General features: G+C 36.1%; 1 protein-coding gene and 1 long non-coding RNA gene across 4 annotated transcripts in view; one reads left to right on the forward strand and one right to left on the reverse strand.

The window, feature by feature from the left end:
* The window catches only part of LOC5580325 (serine/threonine-protein phosphatase PP2A), a 72,268-nt gene extending 60,045 nt beyond the window's left edge, over positions 1 to 12,223 (reverse strand). Inside the window, exons 1-3 of one of the 3 annotated variants that reach the window (XM_021844807.1) lie at positions 12,085 to 12,223; positions 11,630 to 11,940; positions 8,691 to 9,237 (exon numbers count right to left, since the gene is read on the reverse strand). In XM_021844807.1, coding sequence (XP_021700499.1) covers positions 8,691 to 8,792 — 102 coding nt within the window. In that variant the 5' untranslated portion in view covers positions 8,793 to 9,237; positions 11,630 to 11,940; positions 12,085 to 12,223. Of the gene's footprint in view, positions 1 to 8,690; positions 9,238 to 11,629 lie in introns of all 3 variants that reach the window. The other 2 variants (XM_001663231.3, XM_021844808.1) reach the window with 2 other exon arrangements.
* On the forward strand, positions 12,162 to 17,904 carry LOC110676538. Its single transcript, XR_002500490.1, has 3 exons — positions 12,162 to 12,243; positions 17,348 to 17,473; positions 17,715 to 17,904. It is a non-coding gene; the product is annotated as an uncharacterized LOC110676538 (long non-coding RNA).
* The last annotated feature ends 1,910 nt before the right edge of the window (positions 17,905 to 19,814 follow it).

The following is a 19,814-nucleotide window of genomic DNA, read 5'->3' on the forward strand; positions in this document are numbered from 1 at the left end:
ATCTTCACCTTAAGTTGGTGTAATATATCCCTTCCTTGCAATGGAGAAGGTGAATGTGGTCGGCAATGGATATAGTCATGCCTTATCATCTCAGAAAGCCGCGATCTTCAGAACCGTGATGCAACGTTGCTTAGATCTTCGGAATCTCTCCGAACGTATGAAAACGACAAAAGTTTATACTAGTAACAAAGCCGGAGAAACCACCAAATGACTCGTCTTCGTACAGACCTATCCTGCCCATAAAGGCATAGGCAGGGTGGCCAGTGAAAAGTCAATTTCAAATTCCCGGTTTTTTCCCGATATTTCAAAAATATTCCCGGTTTAATGATATGCTAAGAAACATTATTGCGATTTTTTTTACTATTTCGAACGACTTTTAAGTACAAGTTTTTTGTTTAAACCAAAGCATTTCTATTAGGGGTAGACGGAAATCAGATATTTTGCTGCGCATTCAAATTTTCTGGGCTTATACTGATTCTGCTAAATTTCAGTTTGATCTATGAAACGATATTTTACGACGGCCATTTTAGGTAATCGTAAAATTTGTAATGAAAAAGTTCAGTGCTAAAAAAAAGATTGACCCTTGTTTATATTATGGGATCGAGTCAATCTTTGAATGAACCATAGTTTAAATTTTAAACGGTCACAGGTTTGGAAAACATAAAAATGAATATATCAATTGTTCAACATTTCGTTCCATGGTCATCACCATATATATTTTTGTTATGTTTTATCCCCACAAATCTAGAACATTTTCTCAGGGCAACTATTTCTGATAAAAAATAAAGATTTTTTTCTTGGCTTTATTGACTAACTTGGGATTCGAATTCAAAAACTTTAGTAAAAATCCACTAAAGTATAGATCAGTGATTCCCAAAGTGGGCGAATTCACCCCCCTGGGGCGATGTTCAGGCTCAAGTGGGCGAAAATTTGTAAAACAGAATTTGGGGGGCGAAAAATCTAGAAAGGGGGCTAAAAAGCTAACACGGGAGCATTTGAAAATAATTACTCATAACCTTTGGAGGACACATATCTGATGGTTAATCAATTCCAAACTTAACTATTTCCAGGACTATTTTACCTAAAAACGTTATATCTCTAATCATGATCATTTTCAAATTATGATAGACAACACTTGATGATTGTGTGATGCATTCAGGTTTTTTAATATCATGAGTTTTTAGAACGGACAAAAATATTTAATGTGCCCATTTTGATGTTCCGGTTGCACTCTTTTTCATTAGTTATTATGGTAGAAATCATTTTAGAAACAAATTTTGAAAAATTTAGCAAACAAAAATCGGGTTCCAACGATTTTAAAGACGTAATTTCTTCAAATGTATTTTTAAAGTGTTTTAAAAATACATTTGAAGAATTTTCAGAGATGCGTCAGATTTGAACTTTCAGAACTTTCGAAAAAAATCGAGTTTTCTTGGTGTTAGAAAAATTGCATTGAACAATGAGTTGAAAAACATTCTGGATTTTCATATATGTTTCAGGGTATTTGGATTGGATAAAAATGCGTTCCCAGAAACATCAAACATTTATTATTCACAATTTCTGAAAATTATTGCAGTAATTTTAGAAACGGCAGATGATGGAATGACTGATTCAGTAGTCTGTAATGCACGCAAGATATTGTTAAAATCGATATTATAAATTACAGTCCAATAAATCATTCATAGTAACTGTGGGTTATCGATATTTAAGAAAATATTTTTAAATGTACCTCAAAGTTATTGTATTATGATTCTATGGATATGCGAGTCAAGGAAATTTTCTGGTGTACAGCGCTTAATTAAAATATGTGAATCACATATTGGGGGCCTCAAGGGGGCGAAAGTTGAAAAAGTTTGGGAAGCACTGGTATAGATCGTGCTGGTTAAAACATTACTTGGTATGCAAAATTTTCCCGGTACTAATTGAAATTCCCGTATATTTCCCGGTTTTCTCCCGGTGATTCGAAATTCCCGGCTTTTTCCCGGTTTTCCCGATTTCCCGGTGCGCTGGTCACCCTGCATAGGGTAAGTGTACCAGTTATGGACATAGTGGTTCCCTATTTCGCCATACGTAATTACTTTAATGTCTTCAAATTTTGAAAATGTGTGTGTGTTGTAGTAGTTAGATTTAAGTTATATCTTGATGTTGAAGCATTCAAAAAGATTTAAAATGTGAAGGTTACCAAAATGTCACATATGGCCAAATAGGGAACCACTATGGCCATAACTGGTGCACTTTCCCTAACCGTCATATATAAAAAATAGGCATTGAGAAAATAACGCTCAAAATTTAAAGTTTATCTTCTCATACAAATGTTCATATTTTTCTAGTACAATTTCGCATGCCATATTCATTTAGCATTACCGTACAGATTACTTAGGGTTCATTCACATATTTCAAAATCCAAAAAATTACCATTTTGACACTCGCCCACCTTTTTGTATGAACATTCTACAAATTTTGTGTGAACTGTAACATTTAAAGGATTGGGTGGGTATTCAGCGTTATGAAATTTGTAAATGGGCCCTTTTTTGCTTCTATTGATCAGCAAAAATATCAAGTTGAACATTATTCAAGTTTTGCAACTGCTATTGGGATTCAAAGTTCATATATAGACTGTTATGGCTTTATTTTTCACTACACTAACTTCGTATTTTTCCAGTTATTTAATAACCTGTTTCTATAACTGATTAAGCAGAGTAGCAAAATCAGTTCCAGTAGGGATGTAACGCCAAGAAAAAGAATAATATTAAGAAGAAAAAGAAGAGTTTGCGTAACATGTATTAGGGCTACCCTCGAAATTCAACATGTTGAATACTAACAAGGTTGAAAACTCATTCTACTACTTAAAACAAAGATGGCGGCAAAATCCGAGATGACCGCCAGATTTTTTCACTCAATATAACATTCCTATTCTAGTTCCTAAATATGAGACATGTAGCGTGAAGAAATACCCTAGATTTATCAAAGAATGGACTATTTCGTAAAATGTTTAGCTACCTGGCGTACGAGGGGTCCACCAATTTGAGAGGACATAGGAAGGAGGACATATTTTATATTGATTTATCACTTCAAAATACGAATACGTGGATGAAATTCCTTCAATGAAAGACCAAAGCATGGAATTCACTTAAAGTTGACTACGCGAGGGAAAGTTGACTAAACATTAGATTTCGTCGGTCACCCGATTTATTCTGGCAATTAGTCTGTTGATCGCTTTGTTGAACTTCCATAAGCGTCGGTGCAACAATCGACCGATTTTTTCATCAATTTAGTCGGCTGTTGAACTGTCAGGTTGGGTTTTCTTCATTTTTGGACAATCATTTCGAATACTGGTTCCATCAGTTGATACCACTTATGGAACCAAATGATGGCATTCGAACAGTCTTATTCGAAGCAGATTTTCGTAAAATACGACTATGCTATAAATCTATAGACCCGTCATATTTATTGAAACGGACATTCCACACACTTTTCCTTGCTGAAATATCTGCAATGGATGTTTTATAAAATTTAAAGAGAAAAAAAAAAATTTATGTATGTGCATATTAGGACTGTTCAAAACATAAAAAAGTTTGAAAATCCAACCTCCCATATTTTTATTACCATCCTTATCATAAAATAGTGTTCTATGAAATTTGCAGCTGTCTAGGTGGTGATTTTAAGGTGGCCCAAAGAGGATGCAGGTTTATATGGAAATTACTATAGAGAAATTTTGAAAAATGTTCCGAACATGTTAGTACTGGAATGTAAGTACAAACTGATCATCCTATAGTATAAACTCATTCTTGAAACCATAATAAAGAAATTTGCTGAAAAGAATAATTCAATCCGGCGAAAAGGAGAAGAGATAATCGTGAGTTTTTTTTATTATTATTTATTACCGACACTTTACGTCAGGGCATTCGTGTCGGGTTCGTGAGTTTGTTTGTTATTATTTAGCTTCATAAGGGATTATCACCCAACAAACATGTACAGAAAACAAAATTAGCTCAAAAGAGATTTGTTTCTTCAGCAACATGCTTCATTAATGTTTGTAGAAAGAATTTTCACTATGGGATAAAACGTTTTTACTCACATTACAGTACTAATGAGATTGGAACATTTCTCAAAATTTCTCCATAGTAATTTCCATATAAACCTACATTGTCTTTGGGCCACCTTTAAATCACCACCTAGAAAACTGAGAAATTCGCAGAGCACTATTTTTATGGTAAGAATGGTAAGGCCGATATGGGAGATTGGATGTTCAAACATTTTTAAATTTGAATCGCCCTAGTTCATATACATATACATGCATGTAGCATACATAGGCCATGTAAAAACAACAATTGCAAAAGTGACCTGGGCTTCATATTTCTAGGCTGTGAAATTGGAGCATGCTTGTCCGTTGTCTAGTGTCTGTGCAGCTAAAAGGCTGAAGACGGTGTATGTGTCTTTCTTTATTTAAAATGTGTGCACTGCCTTAGTTTCGCCCCCTTCATACAAATTTAGACTTTTTTGTATGAAGAGGCGAAGATTAGTGCAAATTTCTGGGGGGTGAAGACTAGATTTTTACCCTATAAGATTACAAAACCATTTCATTAGAAGCGTATTTACAATAATAAGAATAGGTGTTACAAAACTGAATGATTTTTCTAATATAATAAACATAAAAAATCACTTTATCTTTCAAGCCCAAGCGTTAAATTTGACAATGACAATATTTGGTAATTTGACAATGGCATTTCAAAATTGTGTTTTTTGCCTAGTAAAGCATCTCATATCAAACGATTGACTACAGATCACTTATTGCAGAATTCGCTCTCATTTGATTTTGAAACACGTTCAAAGCAAGCGAAGAAAAACATCACATCTGTAGCTGTCCACGATCGGCAATGTATCGCAAACTGTAACAAGTTCGATAAATAAGAGCATCGAAAGAGAGCGATGATTAAATCCATTCTTCTCGCTTGTTTACCATTGCATTGCATTGGTGGTAGGTATTTTATTTTACTGGCACGATAACCAATCTTCGAACATCCGATAGCACTAGTTTCCCCCAGATTTGGAGCTTGTTTAGAGGGGTTTTATCACGCACTGCTATCACCGATCAGAGTTTTAGCAGTATACGATAAACACTCTCTCATAATACGCTGCATATCATGATTGTTAAAGAGAGCGATAAGTGAGAGATTGTTTCATTTCAGGATTAAATCCCTGCTGCAGACAAAAATGCACACAGAAACAACTGAAATCAATTGCTGTACACAAAAATTATCACTTTTTTAAACAGAATATTGATTAAGCTTTCAATTGGATTTACATAGAAATATGAATGTGTAATTCCTCGGTGGCTTGCGCACGCATGAGCACTACAAGATCCAGACCTGTGCCCCATAATTTCGTTCAATACACAAATAAGGTTCTTATAATTTCAGTTTAAAATTTGTTTTAATTATATTTTAGAAATTTAGCTTGTATGTTATAAATCAATCATGTGAATTCAACGGAAATTCACAGAATCCCGCTATGAAAACCCCAAGAGCCTGATATGAATCTTCAGGTACCTGTCAAGAAACCAGAGAAACCCGCTACAATTCTGAAGTAGCGCGCTAGGAATCCACATGATCTTGCTGAGAACTCTAAGGTTCTTGCTTAAGAGTCAGACAGGAATTGATATCTACCCAAGAGCTTGCTAGGAATTTTGAGGATATCACTTAGATTTTTCCCCAGCGATATTGCTGAAAATACTTAAGTCTCCTATCGAAATTATCAAAATGTTATATAGACTTACCAGACTACCACTATCAATCTCCTAATTCCGCTGAAAACCTATTTCAGAATACTCAAGATTTTGCCAGAATAAATACAATTAGAGATTGACTCTTTATTATGGGGAAATTCAGCCCGAGGATAGCTCATCCCCGAAATTACAATTAGAAATCCACAGTATTTCTTAAGAAATTCACATCATACCTTAGAAATTGCAGGAGTTTACTAGAAATCGCCAGATTTCGAACAGCATCCCCAATACCTTATGATACATTCTCAGGATCCCCTAAGAAACCCGTAATGTCCAATATTAATACTCAGATATCGCTCAGTATCCTCATACATCCTCTGAAAATGCTTAGCAGCACAATATAAGAACATAGGATACCGTAAAAAAAATCCATTTAGAAAACTCCTAGACCCAGCTAGGGACCACGAAGATCTCATAAGACGCACTTTGATTATTTCATGCAGCCGCATCCTTGCTTAAAATCTTGATATGGCACGCAGTATACACCAGCCTGGGCGTCACTGGTATAGAATGTTGGATCGTTCTTAAAAAAAAAAAACGAACGTCATACAGAGTCTTATCGTATTCCTAGCACGCTTAAGAATAAAGTGTAGTTTATGTCGAATCAGGTTTTTGGACCTAGGTTGAAACTGGCGAAAACCGTTTTGAATCACAGTTTCAACCCCAATTAGATTCAGGTTCGACCGAACTACTATTTACTTAATTTTGGTTTGTTTATGTGTTAATCACCGAGCCAAAAACCTAAAAACGAAAACGACCTTAGACTTTGTTCGCATTTATCATATTGGCGCTAAAAACGGCGTTTAGAAGAAATGGTTGGGTTATTCATTTCTCTGAGTATTGTCAAAGTTATGGATTATACTCTAACACTTAAAAAATTACTTGAATACGAATTTAAATGCGTATTTTTTATGAAGCATCATAAAAACATAGAGACACGAAAATGTGCTTGGTTTGCTTCTATTGGTATGCTTTTTCATACGAAATGCATGTTATTCCACAATAAAAAGAACAGTAAGCTGAAGAGGCGGGACAATATTTATGGTAGAAACTATGTGAGTTGATTTTTTGTTGTTCTTGCGTTAATGCTTGTGCTTTGTTCAAACTGTGGTAATGATAACCACTAAGCTGATAAGCAGGCTCTTTCTCTGTATAGACGTAACGCCAAAAATGGAGAACGATTCACCTATATTCTACACGATTAAAATTTCACAAATTGAACATCAATGATGGTTGTTTGATGATCGAAATATTAGGATTTTAAATATGACGGACAAAATCATTTTGAATTTGACCATTTGAATTTTTTATTGCCTTCCAATGTTTTTCAATTGAATATCCACTTAGCCACGTAGGGTTACAATGCTAGTCATGGATCCCTTAGTAGCTGATATTCATTCTCGACGCTTTTCCGCAATGATATGTCAGACCAATATACGTTTTATGGAATCTAACAACAAGTTCAATGTTTTTACTTTTTTTACATGAAACATACTAAATCATTCGATTTTTCCAGAGAAATATACATTTGAAAAACTGTTGTCCGAATGCCTTTTATGGACCCTCCCGGGGTCCATAATAGGAATGTTTACAAATTTGACGTTTCCTATTATGGACCCTCCATTTGATTCCCATGTAATCCGGCTCACTCTCGACGTGCCTATTATGGACCCACCTGAAAATGCAAATTATGGACCCTCTTGAGTGGTTTCATTTACAAATCTGTTCAAATATCCTGTTTTTGTGTACCTCAGTATTTTGCCTGAAACTGCTGACTAACAATGCAATCGAAGTTCCCCCGGTGGATTTTCATAGAAATAAGGTTGCTTTGAGTGTTAATTTTATGCTTTCCGTAGGGAGTCCATAATACGCAAAGGGTCCATAACCGGCATCGACTCCCTACGTTTCTTTGACCCGATGTTAAACTAACAGGTTATCGTTTATAATAAAGTTCAAATTACAAATTACAGGTTTTAAATATGACAGACAAAATCATTTACCGATTGATTTGGAAATTTTATTTGACCGGCCTTCATTGGTTGATTAGATTGTTACCTCGTCTTCCCTCACACAGAACCAGATTCGCTATAAACCAGAATCAACTCTGGAATGAATGTAATTAGTACAATCTTGTCTCCTTGACTAGTTAAAAAGTGTAAACTAACAAGAATAAATAAACAAATTACAGAATAAAAACGTAAAGTGGTTTGATGTCACTGAATATGCTGATTAGCAATAAAACAAACATGTCCCAAATGACGCAATATTTCCAAGAAGATTGCATACTTATCTTCGAAGGATTTAAGATATTCCACACATCAGAGAAATTAGTTTTGAAAAAGTTGATAATTGACTAAATAAATTATACTATGGTAATTATTGTGCAAAAGATGCACTCCCCGCTTCGCCTTTGGGGTCATTCAAGATGCGAATCTCAAGATGATTTTATTTTATTTTTCACACGCACTACAATCTTCGGTCTGCTACTCATTCAGCTTCGGATTCAGTTCCTCTTCTACTAAATACAAACTAATGCATGAACGTCCGCCCCTGTCACCATTGCAGTGTTTCTTTGAAGGACGAATTACATGAGAATCGTTTGCCAGACGAAGAAAAAAAAACAAAAAGCAAAGAGGAATGCCCTCTGGGAAGAGTGCACTTCCAGATCACGAACGGAATGAAAAATCTATTTTCCCCACAGATCAAAAACCGATCCAAACGATTGGATAGCAGCGATAGGCGGAGTACGCGTAGGAATACTTTACACGCTCATGTGAATGTGTGTATGTTCCGGAATTTCTGCCGATTTCCAAATTTAGAATCCCAACCCACAAAAAAAACTGCTGTCTACTTGCAAGGAAAACAAATCCCCCGAATCCCAAAATTTCAAACTAAATAATCCTACCTTATCACACAGGGTTTTCACTTGGGTTTCGGTCAATTGTTTGCACTCGTTCAATTGTTCGATCCACTGGTCCAAATCTTTGAGTGTCGCCTTGTCCTCCATCCTTTTTTTCTTCTCTTCTGCTCGGAATCGGTTTGCTGCTTCTGATTAGCCGACGATTTTTTTTCGGTGCTGCGGCCTTTTGCCAACCAATATCTCACACTCGCGGACGGTAAACGGGCATTCACTTGAACCTGGGTACACTTGACGCGCACGGAGAGGACCGTTCCGGTACGGTTACGAACCGGATGATTCCACACAGCGGAAAATCGAACAAAATCACCGTCGACGAGTCAAACTTCCGAATCCGAACTTCCAATCGCAAGCACACTTCTAACAAAATGGCCGCGGCGTTTGTGGAAAATCGATGACGGATGGACGTTTCGGCGGACCGAAGAAGACGACTGCGGGTCGACTAATGTCGACTCACTCCCTTGTTGTCGTTTTGCGTGAGGAAACTGTCACTTTTGATGGCTTTTATCTAACGTAATATTTGAAAAGGGCCCGCCTGCAAAACGAAAAATGAGAAAATCTAGATTCAAATAAATGGTATTTAATTTATGATTATTTGTGATGATTGAATGATGGATTCTTGAGCCTTAATCCTATGTCAAGCCTAATCCCTTTTTTTACTAGCTTCATACTTGTGTTTAAAATAATTTTAGTCTATTACGTGACCCATAACATTTTAAATCTCAAATAGCACAACTCGTCAAAATGTAAATTTATTGATTATTGAAATTATTTGCATAATTTGTAAACAATGCAAAACAATTATGTAGAAAAAAAAAACATAATATGGTGGCAAAGTATCCAGCTATTTATTAAAGTTGGTTGGGTTTGGGCTCATTCGCAAATTTCATAACGCTTGAGGGGGTGGGTGGGTATCAGTAAATTGTTAGAGGTCATACAAAAATTGTATAATGTTCATAAAAAACCGTTACGAGGGGATGGGTGGGTGTCCAAAATGGCTATTTTCAGCGTTATGAAATTTATGAACATATTTTATAAACCTGAACCCGAAAAATATAATCTTTCTTCGAAAATATACAGATCCGGTCGGTGATTATGCACGATTAGTGTGGAAAAATTGTAAAATTGGTCCTAAAATGTTTAATGAAATCTTGTTTTTATTTATTGACACGAAAGAGCATGTTACTGCAACTTTTCCCGCTCAAATAACGACTACATCATATTTAAACTTTAATTTTAAAAATTGGGTCCATAAATGAACCTTGACACTTTTGATCATGTTTGACGTTCGCTTTATCGACAAAAACACCACAGGGCTTTTAGTTTTAACACTGGGGTTGTTCCTATCTGACATTTCGGAAGGGACACGGAAAGCAAAATACACCCAAAATTTGTGTTTAAGCCAAGGAATGTGACAAAAACTAAAAAAAATGTTTTTTGGTCTTAAACAAAAGAAAAATATTAAAAAATTGAGTAAACATGTGTTTTTGGCCTAAACTTAAGCGTTTGGCATTAAAATTGGGACAGGCCTTTAGGACCCTATTTGTGTTTGGCAATATATAGGTTATAACCTACCGGTTTGTTGGTAATGGTTAAATTTGTTGTGAAATCACTCGTGTTGCAAGGATAATGGTGCTAAAAGATTAATCTATAGGAAAATAGTTCAATAATCTATTGATCAAATTTCTAGGTTGAATTGAATTTTGGACGTAAGCAAACAGTAACATTTCTCTCGTTCTCCCCTAGTGCACTCTATGATGATGGCGCATTAAATGGGAAAGCCCTCATGAATAACCTCATTGAAATAATCAGTTCAATTTGCAATTTTTGAGATAACTTTCCGTTCTACGGTTGAACAGAAAGCTACCGCAGCAGGCACATTACTGATTTTCACAAAGCATCATCGATCGGCTGCGATGATACCTTGGAAACCAGACTGATGATTGTTGTTTTTGACTGTTTTTCAATGCTTTGGACTCTACTAGCATACTTTGATTAGATGGTTTGGTTCAATGATAAAATGATTTTCATGGCTGCGGTAGAACTTTGACAGCTGCGATAGAACTTGGCGGCTACCACAGAACGGAAAATTTTCAAAAGAACCGTAATAGTCATAAATTTTGAAAGTTACAAGTCTACGTTTTATAATTGTTAGTTTAGGTCAAAATGTGTAAAACTATTCAGTTTATGAGCGCACAATAGAAAACCAATTGAATTTACTGTTTTGTGCGTAAAACACCTTGAATATCATCCAAAAATATCGATCCAGCTTTTAAGGTGAAGATGAGCCGAAGCCACACCTTAAATTTTCAAGAGCACTAATCTGGGGAACCTGATATCCGTTCAAGCTGGAAACTTGATTAATAGGTCACTCGATGGTGGTGGCCAATTGATCAAATTTTCAGTATGAACGGTTGTCTGATTCTTCAGATTTGTGCTCTTGAAAATTTGCTTGAAAATAGGCTCAAATTCTGGTAGGGAGCAAACGATATTACGTTCGGCGATCCCTATCAGAAAGCGATCCTGCTTTCTGCAGCCATGATCAGTTTTAAAAAGCTGGATAGTAAAGATTCATAGCGACTCCCATTTTATAGTAATAATGCCATTTACAATTCATTCAATGGTACAATATAATAGAATAGATAGTAAAGTTAACTGAAAAAAATCTATGGTAAATTTGTAGGAAATATGGCACTGCTACAATAAAACCTTCCGTATTTTAATATTATTTTTATCAGGACGTTGTGGTAGTTTACGTATTAGTCACTGCACAAAAATCTCCTCTGTTTAACTCTTACATGAAATTTGAAAAGAACAAGGCCAGTGAACGTCAAAATCCCATACAAAATCAAAACAAGGCAGAGCCCTATAGTTTACATTTTGTAGTTAGGCCTCTTTCAAATGTTTCGCTATTTATGTCGACTCACCGTGAAGATACTTCGTGTTTTTGTTCTTCCTTTATCTTCCTTTTTCAAAATCTGACAGTTTGCTTTTCTTACTCTTCTTCTAGACTTGTGTTGTTCCTCAAAATATGTATTTTTTTTCGCAATTTTCAATCTAAATTGCACTACAATTATTTCGACAATATCCCACACAAAATGCACAATATTTTCGTTCCCAGCACTCGAAACAACACTCGCGTAGTAAATGAGTCACTTCAAGCAGGTAGCACACACTTTTATTTTTATTCCATCAGCCAAATGACTTTGTGCAACACCTTCTCACTGAACTCAAACACCTGTAATAAGATAAGACGGTTCTTCAGTATATGGGAATGAGATAACAGAAAAATCCACTAGTATTATTGACGCATTTTCCATTACAGAGATAAGTTTTCAAAATGTGAATAATCAAACGTTTAAATTACACTTTCACTACTCACCGCGATTGAACCGGATTTGCGCTAGATGTTACCGGTTTGAAGACTCAGCATTGAATGACAATATCCTGTGCCTACTGAGCAGCGGCCAAAACGTTTTAAATCAGCTCAATAATGTTGAACGGAAGACTTTTGCTTACTACATTGGCACATCTAATAAAGGTTAGTTTTTATATAATTTTACAATAAGTATACTTAAGCAAAACTCATTGTTTTGCTAGAATTGGTAATATTCAAAATCGCAGTTTCAGTTCAAAAATTATTTTTTGTGGCCTTGTGTAGGTTCTTGTTGACATCCAGGACGTCGACATTAGGCCTGTGCGATATGGAAATATGACATTATTAATAAAGCCCGCCCATGTGAGCATTATTTATACACTGATATAAAAAATGCTATCCTGGTCTACACGGAGAAAAACGAATATACTAGTTAGTGTACGTTATATTGTGCATTTAGACAAAACTTGTCGGGAGGTCGCTGGCAAACTGGCAACTTTGCTTACTTCCGATAACTATTTTCTGTTCAAATCATATCATCCCGCAACACTGCACCTAGCAAATCAAAACAAAAACATCGTGCAGGATGACACACTATAATGGGTGTGAAAAATCTCCTGTGGAACTTTTGCCTTGCCACATCATGGAATAGGACTGATTCACGGCGGTAAATGTCCACCAGCCATTCCCGTATTCCGCCACTGAGTTTCTCAAATACCTGTTTTCGCTGTTTTTTCTTACGGATTCCATTTTATTTGTAGGCATGTTGTCGGCGCACTGTATCGGACTTTACTTCCCTTTTCTGCTAACCAAAACAAGTTCATTCTCATCATAAGGTAGCTGCCAAATTCAAATGTCAAAAAACTTCGGAAGTAAGTTCGGAAGTCGGAAGTCTGGACTTCCGAACTTCAATTTAGTGCTGGCGACAGCTTTTTACGAGCGCTAATGCAGGGTGACCAGCGCACCGGGAAATCGGGAAAACCGGGAAAAAGCCGGGAATTTCGAATCACCGGGAGAAAACCGGGAAATATACTTTCTTTCATCTCGAACCCCCATTTCATGATCCAAGGATATATGTGTTCAATCAGAATTGTTGTATTTTATCTATCTTTTACTCATAAGGAGCGAGAAGAAATGTCGATCAATTTCTCTCCCCTAAAATCTTTTTGTTGGGCTTTGTTTTGTGGGTTATGTTCTGTTATTTCCTCTACGAGAAAGAATGATGATCAAATTCATTCTATTGATGTTTCATTTGGTGAGGAAAGGAAATCAATCGCCGAAGAGAATTCTTTCTATTCGCAATAATTGGGCCAATAGTAATGTTAATACACACAGTGGCTTCATTTATAAGGAACTTTTATCCTACCTTATTACATCAGCAGCTTTAGCACAGGACACCAACGCGCCAGGCATCCAGCACACCATCATCCTAGTTGTGGGTTCGAATCCTGATTCCAACAAAAAAAAATCATTGAGCTGGTAAAGAAAACCATTGAAAGGTAGTCAATGGATTCATTGTTTGTTTATTTTTAACGCAAGCCCTAAACATACATTATTTTAAGCTAATATACATCATGAACCCTAAATATACAAACATAAATGCTTTAGTAGGGCTTGTGCATTAAAACTGCTTTACCAAGTATTGCATTAATTTGGTTGTTGTGGGGCCCTTTCCCACTTTAATTGGGTCCTAAAATTTTTAATAAAATCTTGTTTTTATTTAACAACACGAAAGAACATGCTACTTCAACTACTTCAGCAATTATTCCCACTCAAATAACGGCTAAATCATGTTCAAACTTTAATTTAAAATTTTTGTCCATAAATGAACCTTGACACTTGTGATCATGTTTGACGTTCGCTTAGTCGACAAAAACACCACAGGGGTTTCAGTTTTAACACTGGGGTTGTTCCTTTTTGACATTTTGGAAGGGACACGGAAAACAAAATACACCCAAAATTTGAGTTTAAGCCAAGGGGTGTGACAAAATCTAAAAAAACATAAAAAAAATGTTTTTTGGACTTAAACCAACGGAAAACATTAGAAAATTGAGTAAACATGTGTTTTTGGTCTAAACTTAAGCGTTTGGCACTAAAATTGGGACAGGGCTTTAGGACCCTATTATGCTTTATAAAGCTCTTAAAGGTTATGTCACTTTAAAACAAAATCTGATAGCGCACTATAGAGCAAACATAAAGTATGCATATATAGCTTCGTGGTTACTTGGGTATCTTGCGTACAGGCTACTGAATCAGTCATTCCATCATCTGCCGTTTCTAAAATTACTGCAATAATTTTCAGAAATTGTGAATAATAAATGTTTGATGTTTCTGGGAACGCATTTTTATCCAATCCAAATACCCTGAAACATATATGAAAATCCAGAACGTTTTTCAACTCATTGTTCAATGCTATTTTTCTAACACCAAGAAAACTCGATTTTTTTCGGAAGTTCTGAAAGTTCAAATCTGACGCATCTCTAAAAATTCTTCAAATGTATTTTTAAAACACTTTTTAAAAATACATTTGAAGAAATTACGTATTTAGAATCGTTGGAACCCCATTTTTGTTTGCTAAATTTTTCAAAGTTTGTTTCTAAAATGATTTGTACCATAATAACTAATGAAAAAGAGTGCAACCGGAACATGGGCACATTAGATTTTTTTGTCCGTTCTAAAAACTCATGATATTAAAAAACCTAAATGCATCACACAATCATCAAGTGTTGTATATCATCATTTGAAAATGATCTTGATTAGAGATATAACGGTTTAAGGTAAAATAGTCCTGGAAATAGTTAAGTTTGGAATTGATTAACCATCAGATATGTGTTCTCCAAAGGTTATGAGTAATTATTTTCAAATGCTCCCGTGTTAGCTTTTTAGCCCCCTTTCTAGATTTTTCGCCCCCCAAGTTCTGTTTTACAAATTTTCGCCCACTTGAGCCTGAAAATCGCCCCAGTGGGGTGAATTCGCCCACTTTGGGATTCACTGATCTATACTTTAGTGGATTTTTACTAAAGTTTTTGAATTCGAATCCCAAGTTAGTCAATAAAGCCAAGAACATATTCTTTATTTTTTATCAGAAATAATTGCCCTGAGAAAATGTTCAAGATTTGTGGGGATAAAACATAACAAAAATTATATGCCGATAACCATGGAACGAAATGTTGAACAATTGATATATTCATTTTTATGTCTACCAAACCTGTGACCGTTTAAAATTTAAACTATGATTCATTCAAAGATTGACTCGATCCCATAATATAAACAAGGGTCAATCTTTTTTTTAGCACTGAACTTGTTCATAACAAATTTTACGATTACCTAAAATTACCGTCGTAAAATATCGTTTCATAGATCAAACTGATATTTAGCAGAATCAGTATAAGCCCAGAAAATTTGAATGCGCAGCAAAATATCTGATTTCCGTCTACCCCTAATAGAAATGCTTTGGTTTAAACAAAAAACTCGTACTTAAAAGTCCTTTGAAATAGTAAAAAAAAATCGCAATCGCAGTTTCTTAGCATATCATTAGGGTAAAAGCACCGGTTTTGGCCAGCCTAAGAGAAAATGTCAATAACAAATAAATGGGAAACTGTATTTATACTACAAATATGTCAAATGCAAGCTTTCAATGCATATTATGTGTGTAAAATATCAAAACTGAACTATGACCATTTTTTCGCTTTGAAAATCCCGTTGGTCAATATAGGCCAACGGAACCAGTTTCGGCCAGAGATTTATCTTCGGTTCCTGAATTGGCCAATCGCATTGATTTCTCATGAGAGTGGCCAAATTAGGAGTGCCCTGGCCAAATTAGGTGTATGTGAGTTAAAATTATAAGGAAAATGAGTTGTTTTTCTTATGTTTTGAGTCAATTTGGACGAGTAAATGAATGTAGCTCTATCATGTGAATGTGATCTACTGAACACAAAAGGTTTCATGCTGATTGGCTGTGTAAAACGGTGTATAATCTCCTATGGCTACAACTGGCGTATGGCCAAAACCGGAGCTTCTACCCTAAACCGGGAATATTTTTGAAATATCGGGAAAAAACCGGGAGAAAACCGGGAACTTGAAATTGACTTTTCACTGGCCACCCTGCTAGTGGGCTTCGTGGCCTTGCGGTTAGCGGCGTCAGTCATCTAGGCGTATTGTGCCACGGGGTGTGGGTTCGATTCCCGCTCCAGTCGGTGAAAACTTTTCGTCAAACGAAAAATTCATCGCTGGGCTACTGGGTGTTTCGTGTTGTCCGTTGCCTAATGTTAGTGATCGTTCAGTCTGTGCAGCCTATGTGCTGAAGACGGTGTAAATTGTCTTTTAAATTGTCTTTTAATGGCTGCCGCAAACAGGCTCGCTTTCTGGTAGGGATCAATCGATAAGACGTTTGGCTTGGGTCCGTTCAATATAAAATGACCCAAGCCAAACGTCAAATCGACATATCCCTACCAGAAAGCGAAGCCGTTTGCGGCAGCCATTAGCGCTTTTAAAAAGCTGGATTATTTTCTCAATATTATACTGTTTTAATCTCTGAGGGGTTCATTCATTTATTTCATAACGACGAAAATGGCCATTTTTGACACCCACCCACCCCCTCGTAACGCTTTTTGTATGAATATTCAAAAAATTTTGTATGAGCCGTAACATCATGAAGACACCCACCCACCCCTTCAGCGTTATGAAATTTGTGAATGAGCCCTGAGAAGCTTTTTATTTTATACCTTATCAAGCTCATCCGTGATTTATTTTTTGTCGTGCTTATATAGTGATATACAGTACTCTTGGGACTTGTTCAAAATATAATTTCATTCTGTTACGGTTCGGTATCGAAAACACATCGTGTTGTGAAGCATTTACTCGAATAATACGCGTGCATCCCCGCTAATTTGAAAGGTACCTCATGCAAACCAACGGGGTTCATTTTTAATTTGAACATCCTGTCACCCTAGAAACGTGTTTCTGGTTACCTCTTTCACTGTTTTGTTTTGATTCTGTGTTCCGTTCCACAGCGTTCCATTTCTCTTTACTCCGTTCCATGAGCTAGATGACGTTTGAACCATTTTTAATCTGAACGATGTGCAAATTAGCGGGGTACAAATTAAAAAGTGTTCAGATTAAATGTGGTCAAACCAACGGGGGTACCCGGTATTGCAATTTATTTTACAATCCAATTGTTATTTAAATACAGTTTTATGTGTCTTGAAGTGAAAGAAAACAAATATATGGAGAAGAAAATGCTCGAAGCCATAATAACAATTTTCCGCAGTTGTATGGCGTGCTCAGCCCTCATCAGAGGACGCCATCATCAAGGGACATTTGGCTCCGGGAACTTACCACAGGAAGAGATTAGCAGTTACGAATTGATGAAATTGGATTCAATAATTACGAAAAGGTTAGTTCATTCCATTATAATCATCCAGCTCTTTAAAACCGCTAATGGCTGCCGAAAACAGGCTTGCTTTCTGGTAGGGATCGGTCAATTTGACGTTTGGCTTGGGTCGTTTATATGGAACGGACCCAAGCCAAACGTCAAATTGACCGATCCCTACCAGAAAGCGAGCACATTTGCGGCAGCCATTACCGCTCTTAAAAAGCTGGATATCGGTATTTCATCATCATTCAAACTTTTCCAGGTTATTTTGTGGGAAAGCTTCAATCTGGTCATCGTGAGCGATTCGTAAACAGCTGGTACAAGTATGTGGGAAGATTATTGTGATCAACGCGAGACAGATTGAAAGAAACCTAAACCATGAGTATCAGACACATACACCACATATAAATCATATGAAAATAAATGCGTTGCTTTAAGGTGAAGATAAATCGAAGCCATACCTCAAATTTTTAAGAGCATGGATCTGGAAAACCAAACATCCGTTTGAGCTGAAAACTTAATCGATTGGTCACCACCAGCGAGTGACCAATCGATTAAGTTTTTAGCTCAAACGGGTGTTCGGTTCTCCAGATCCGTGCTCTTGAAAATTTGAGGTTTGGCTTCGATTTATCTTCACCTTGATAAATCCTCTTACGTTTTCATTGCCTTTGTTTACAAAAATTCAAGAAAAATGGCTTATTTTATTCATTGTAAATGATTTTAAAACCTTAAGCATTATATGCATAATTCTCGTAAAATCATTTACCGATATCTGGGTGCTGCGGTCTGACTCAATTTGCTTGTCAAGCGGGAGCCTGAATATCGGAGCCAAACATTCCAGATTGTGGTTATGTTACTTGTGAGAGAGTAATGTGATCTCGTGAGAAAGTATTGTTATCTCAGAGATAAAAAATATATTTATTTTTGTTATTTTTTTTATATTGCAACAAATTGTTTAATAGTCTAAAGACTTATTTCAACAACAGTGTACCTAACCCAAGTAACCATGGAGCATTATATAATTGCATATATAATGCAGCAGCATTGACGTAAGCCTACCATTAAAGTAGTTTAAAAGTGGAAAAGGGCACTTTTACAGTTAAATTAATGCAAAAAGGACGATAAAGCAATGAAGCAACTTATAAAGTAATATTAATGCAGCAGTACAATTTGTAAAGTGATGTTAGTGCATTGATACATTTGTAATGTAGAGTTAATGCTTTATTGCTTGACAGCTCTTGAAATTTGTTGAATAAAAGCAATGTTGCATCAATGGTGTTGATATGCAGTAGAATATGTGCAATGTTATAATGCTTGTGGTTACTTGGGAATATACACACAAGGAAAAATACTTGACACTCCATGCACAACATTTTGTCGGTTGAGTATTTCTTCTCCTTTTGGCTTTTGACCACCCATCTTTAAAATCAAAGCGTTCGAGATGCTGACGCCATCGGTGTTTCCGAAATTGATTAATCAGAATCGTCCTTTTCGATGTTATTTGGCTTGAAGCTAGTAATCGAGTTTATACATCTTATAAGCCCACCTTCTTGATTGAGGGGGTATGCTACGGCCGGAATAATAAAACCATCGACATGATCCTTTCAATTGCTGCTCCGGCAACTTTTGAACGAACTCAGCGTTGTAGTCCAAAGGCACAGTCACATAAAAATGGAATAGATCCACGGACTTCTAGCAGACCCACTATTAGCCGATTCCACAATGAGAAAAGTCATTCGAGCTAGGACGCATTCAAGCTCTCCAGAGAGAGATCAGAGAGCGAAATTTGATAAACAGAGGACTCAAAGTGACGTTTGAGGGACTAATACGACAAACTCAATTCTTCACAAGAAGTATGTTTCAAGATTTGCTTGAAAATAAAAAAGGATTCAATAATTGTTATTCGCAGCACCCAGACCGATATACAATTCGTTTATGCTAAGCAATGCTTAAATCATTAAAATGCATTTGAATGAGTGAATAGACCGAATACGGTTTTAGAATGGTATTTAATCAATCTATTATATATATTTTTAAGCGTGTAGGGTGCATGCTCATAACAGAGATTAAGAAAGAATAATTGGCTTGTTTAGGGGTATGTAGTTTTTTACATATTCTGAATCTACGTTAAAAATAGAACAAGAATCCAAAGTTTCACAATTTTCCGATACCTGGAAGTATTTTTAAAACACGTGGGAAATTAGTATGGATCTCACTTTTGAATCACCCCTCACCAAATTTTACTTCGGGGCGAGCTGTCATTATGTAAATGTCATTGAGTCGACGGATTGCAATCTTTTTTAATCATTTGTAATCAATGTTGCTGAACAACGATCGGAAACGCGAGGCACGATGAATTTTC

Source organism: Aedes aegypti, chromosome 2, assembly GCF_002204515.2.
Source record: "Aedes aegypti strain LVP_AGWG chromosome 2, AaegL5.0 Primary Assembly, whole genome shotgun sequence".
Taxonomy (NCBI): domain Eukaryota; kingdom Metazoa; phylum Arthropoda; class Insecta; order Diptera; family Culicidae; genus Aedes; species Aedes aegypti.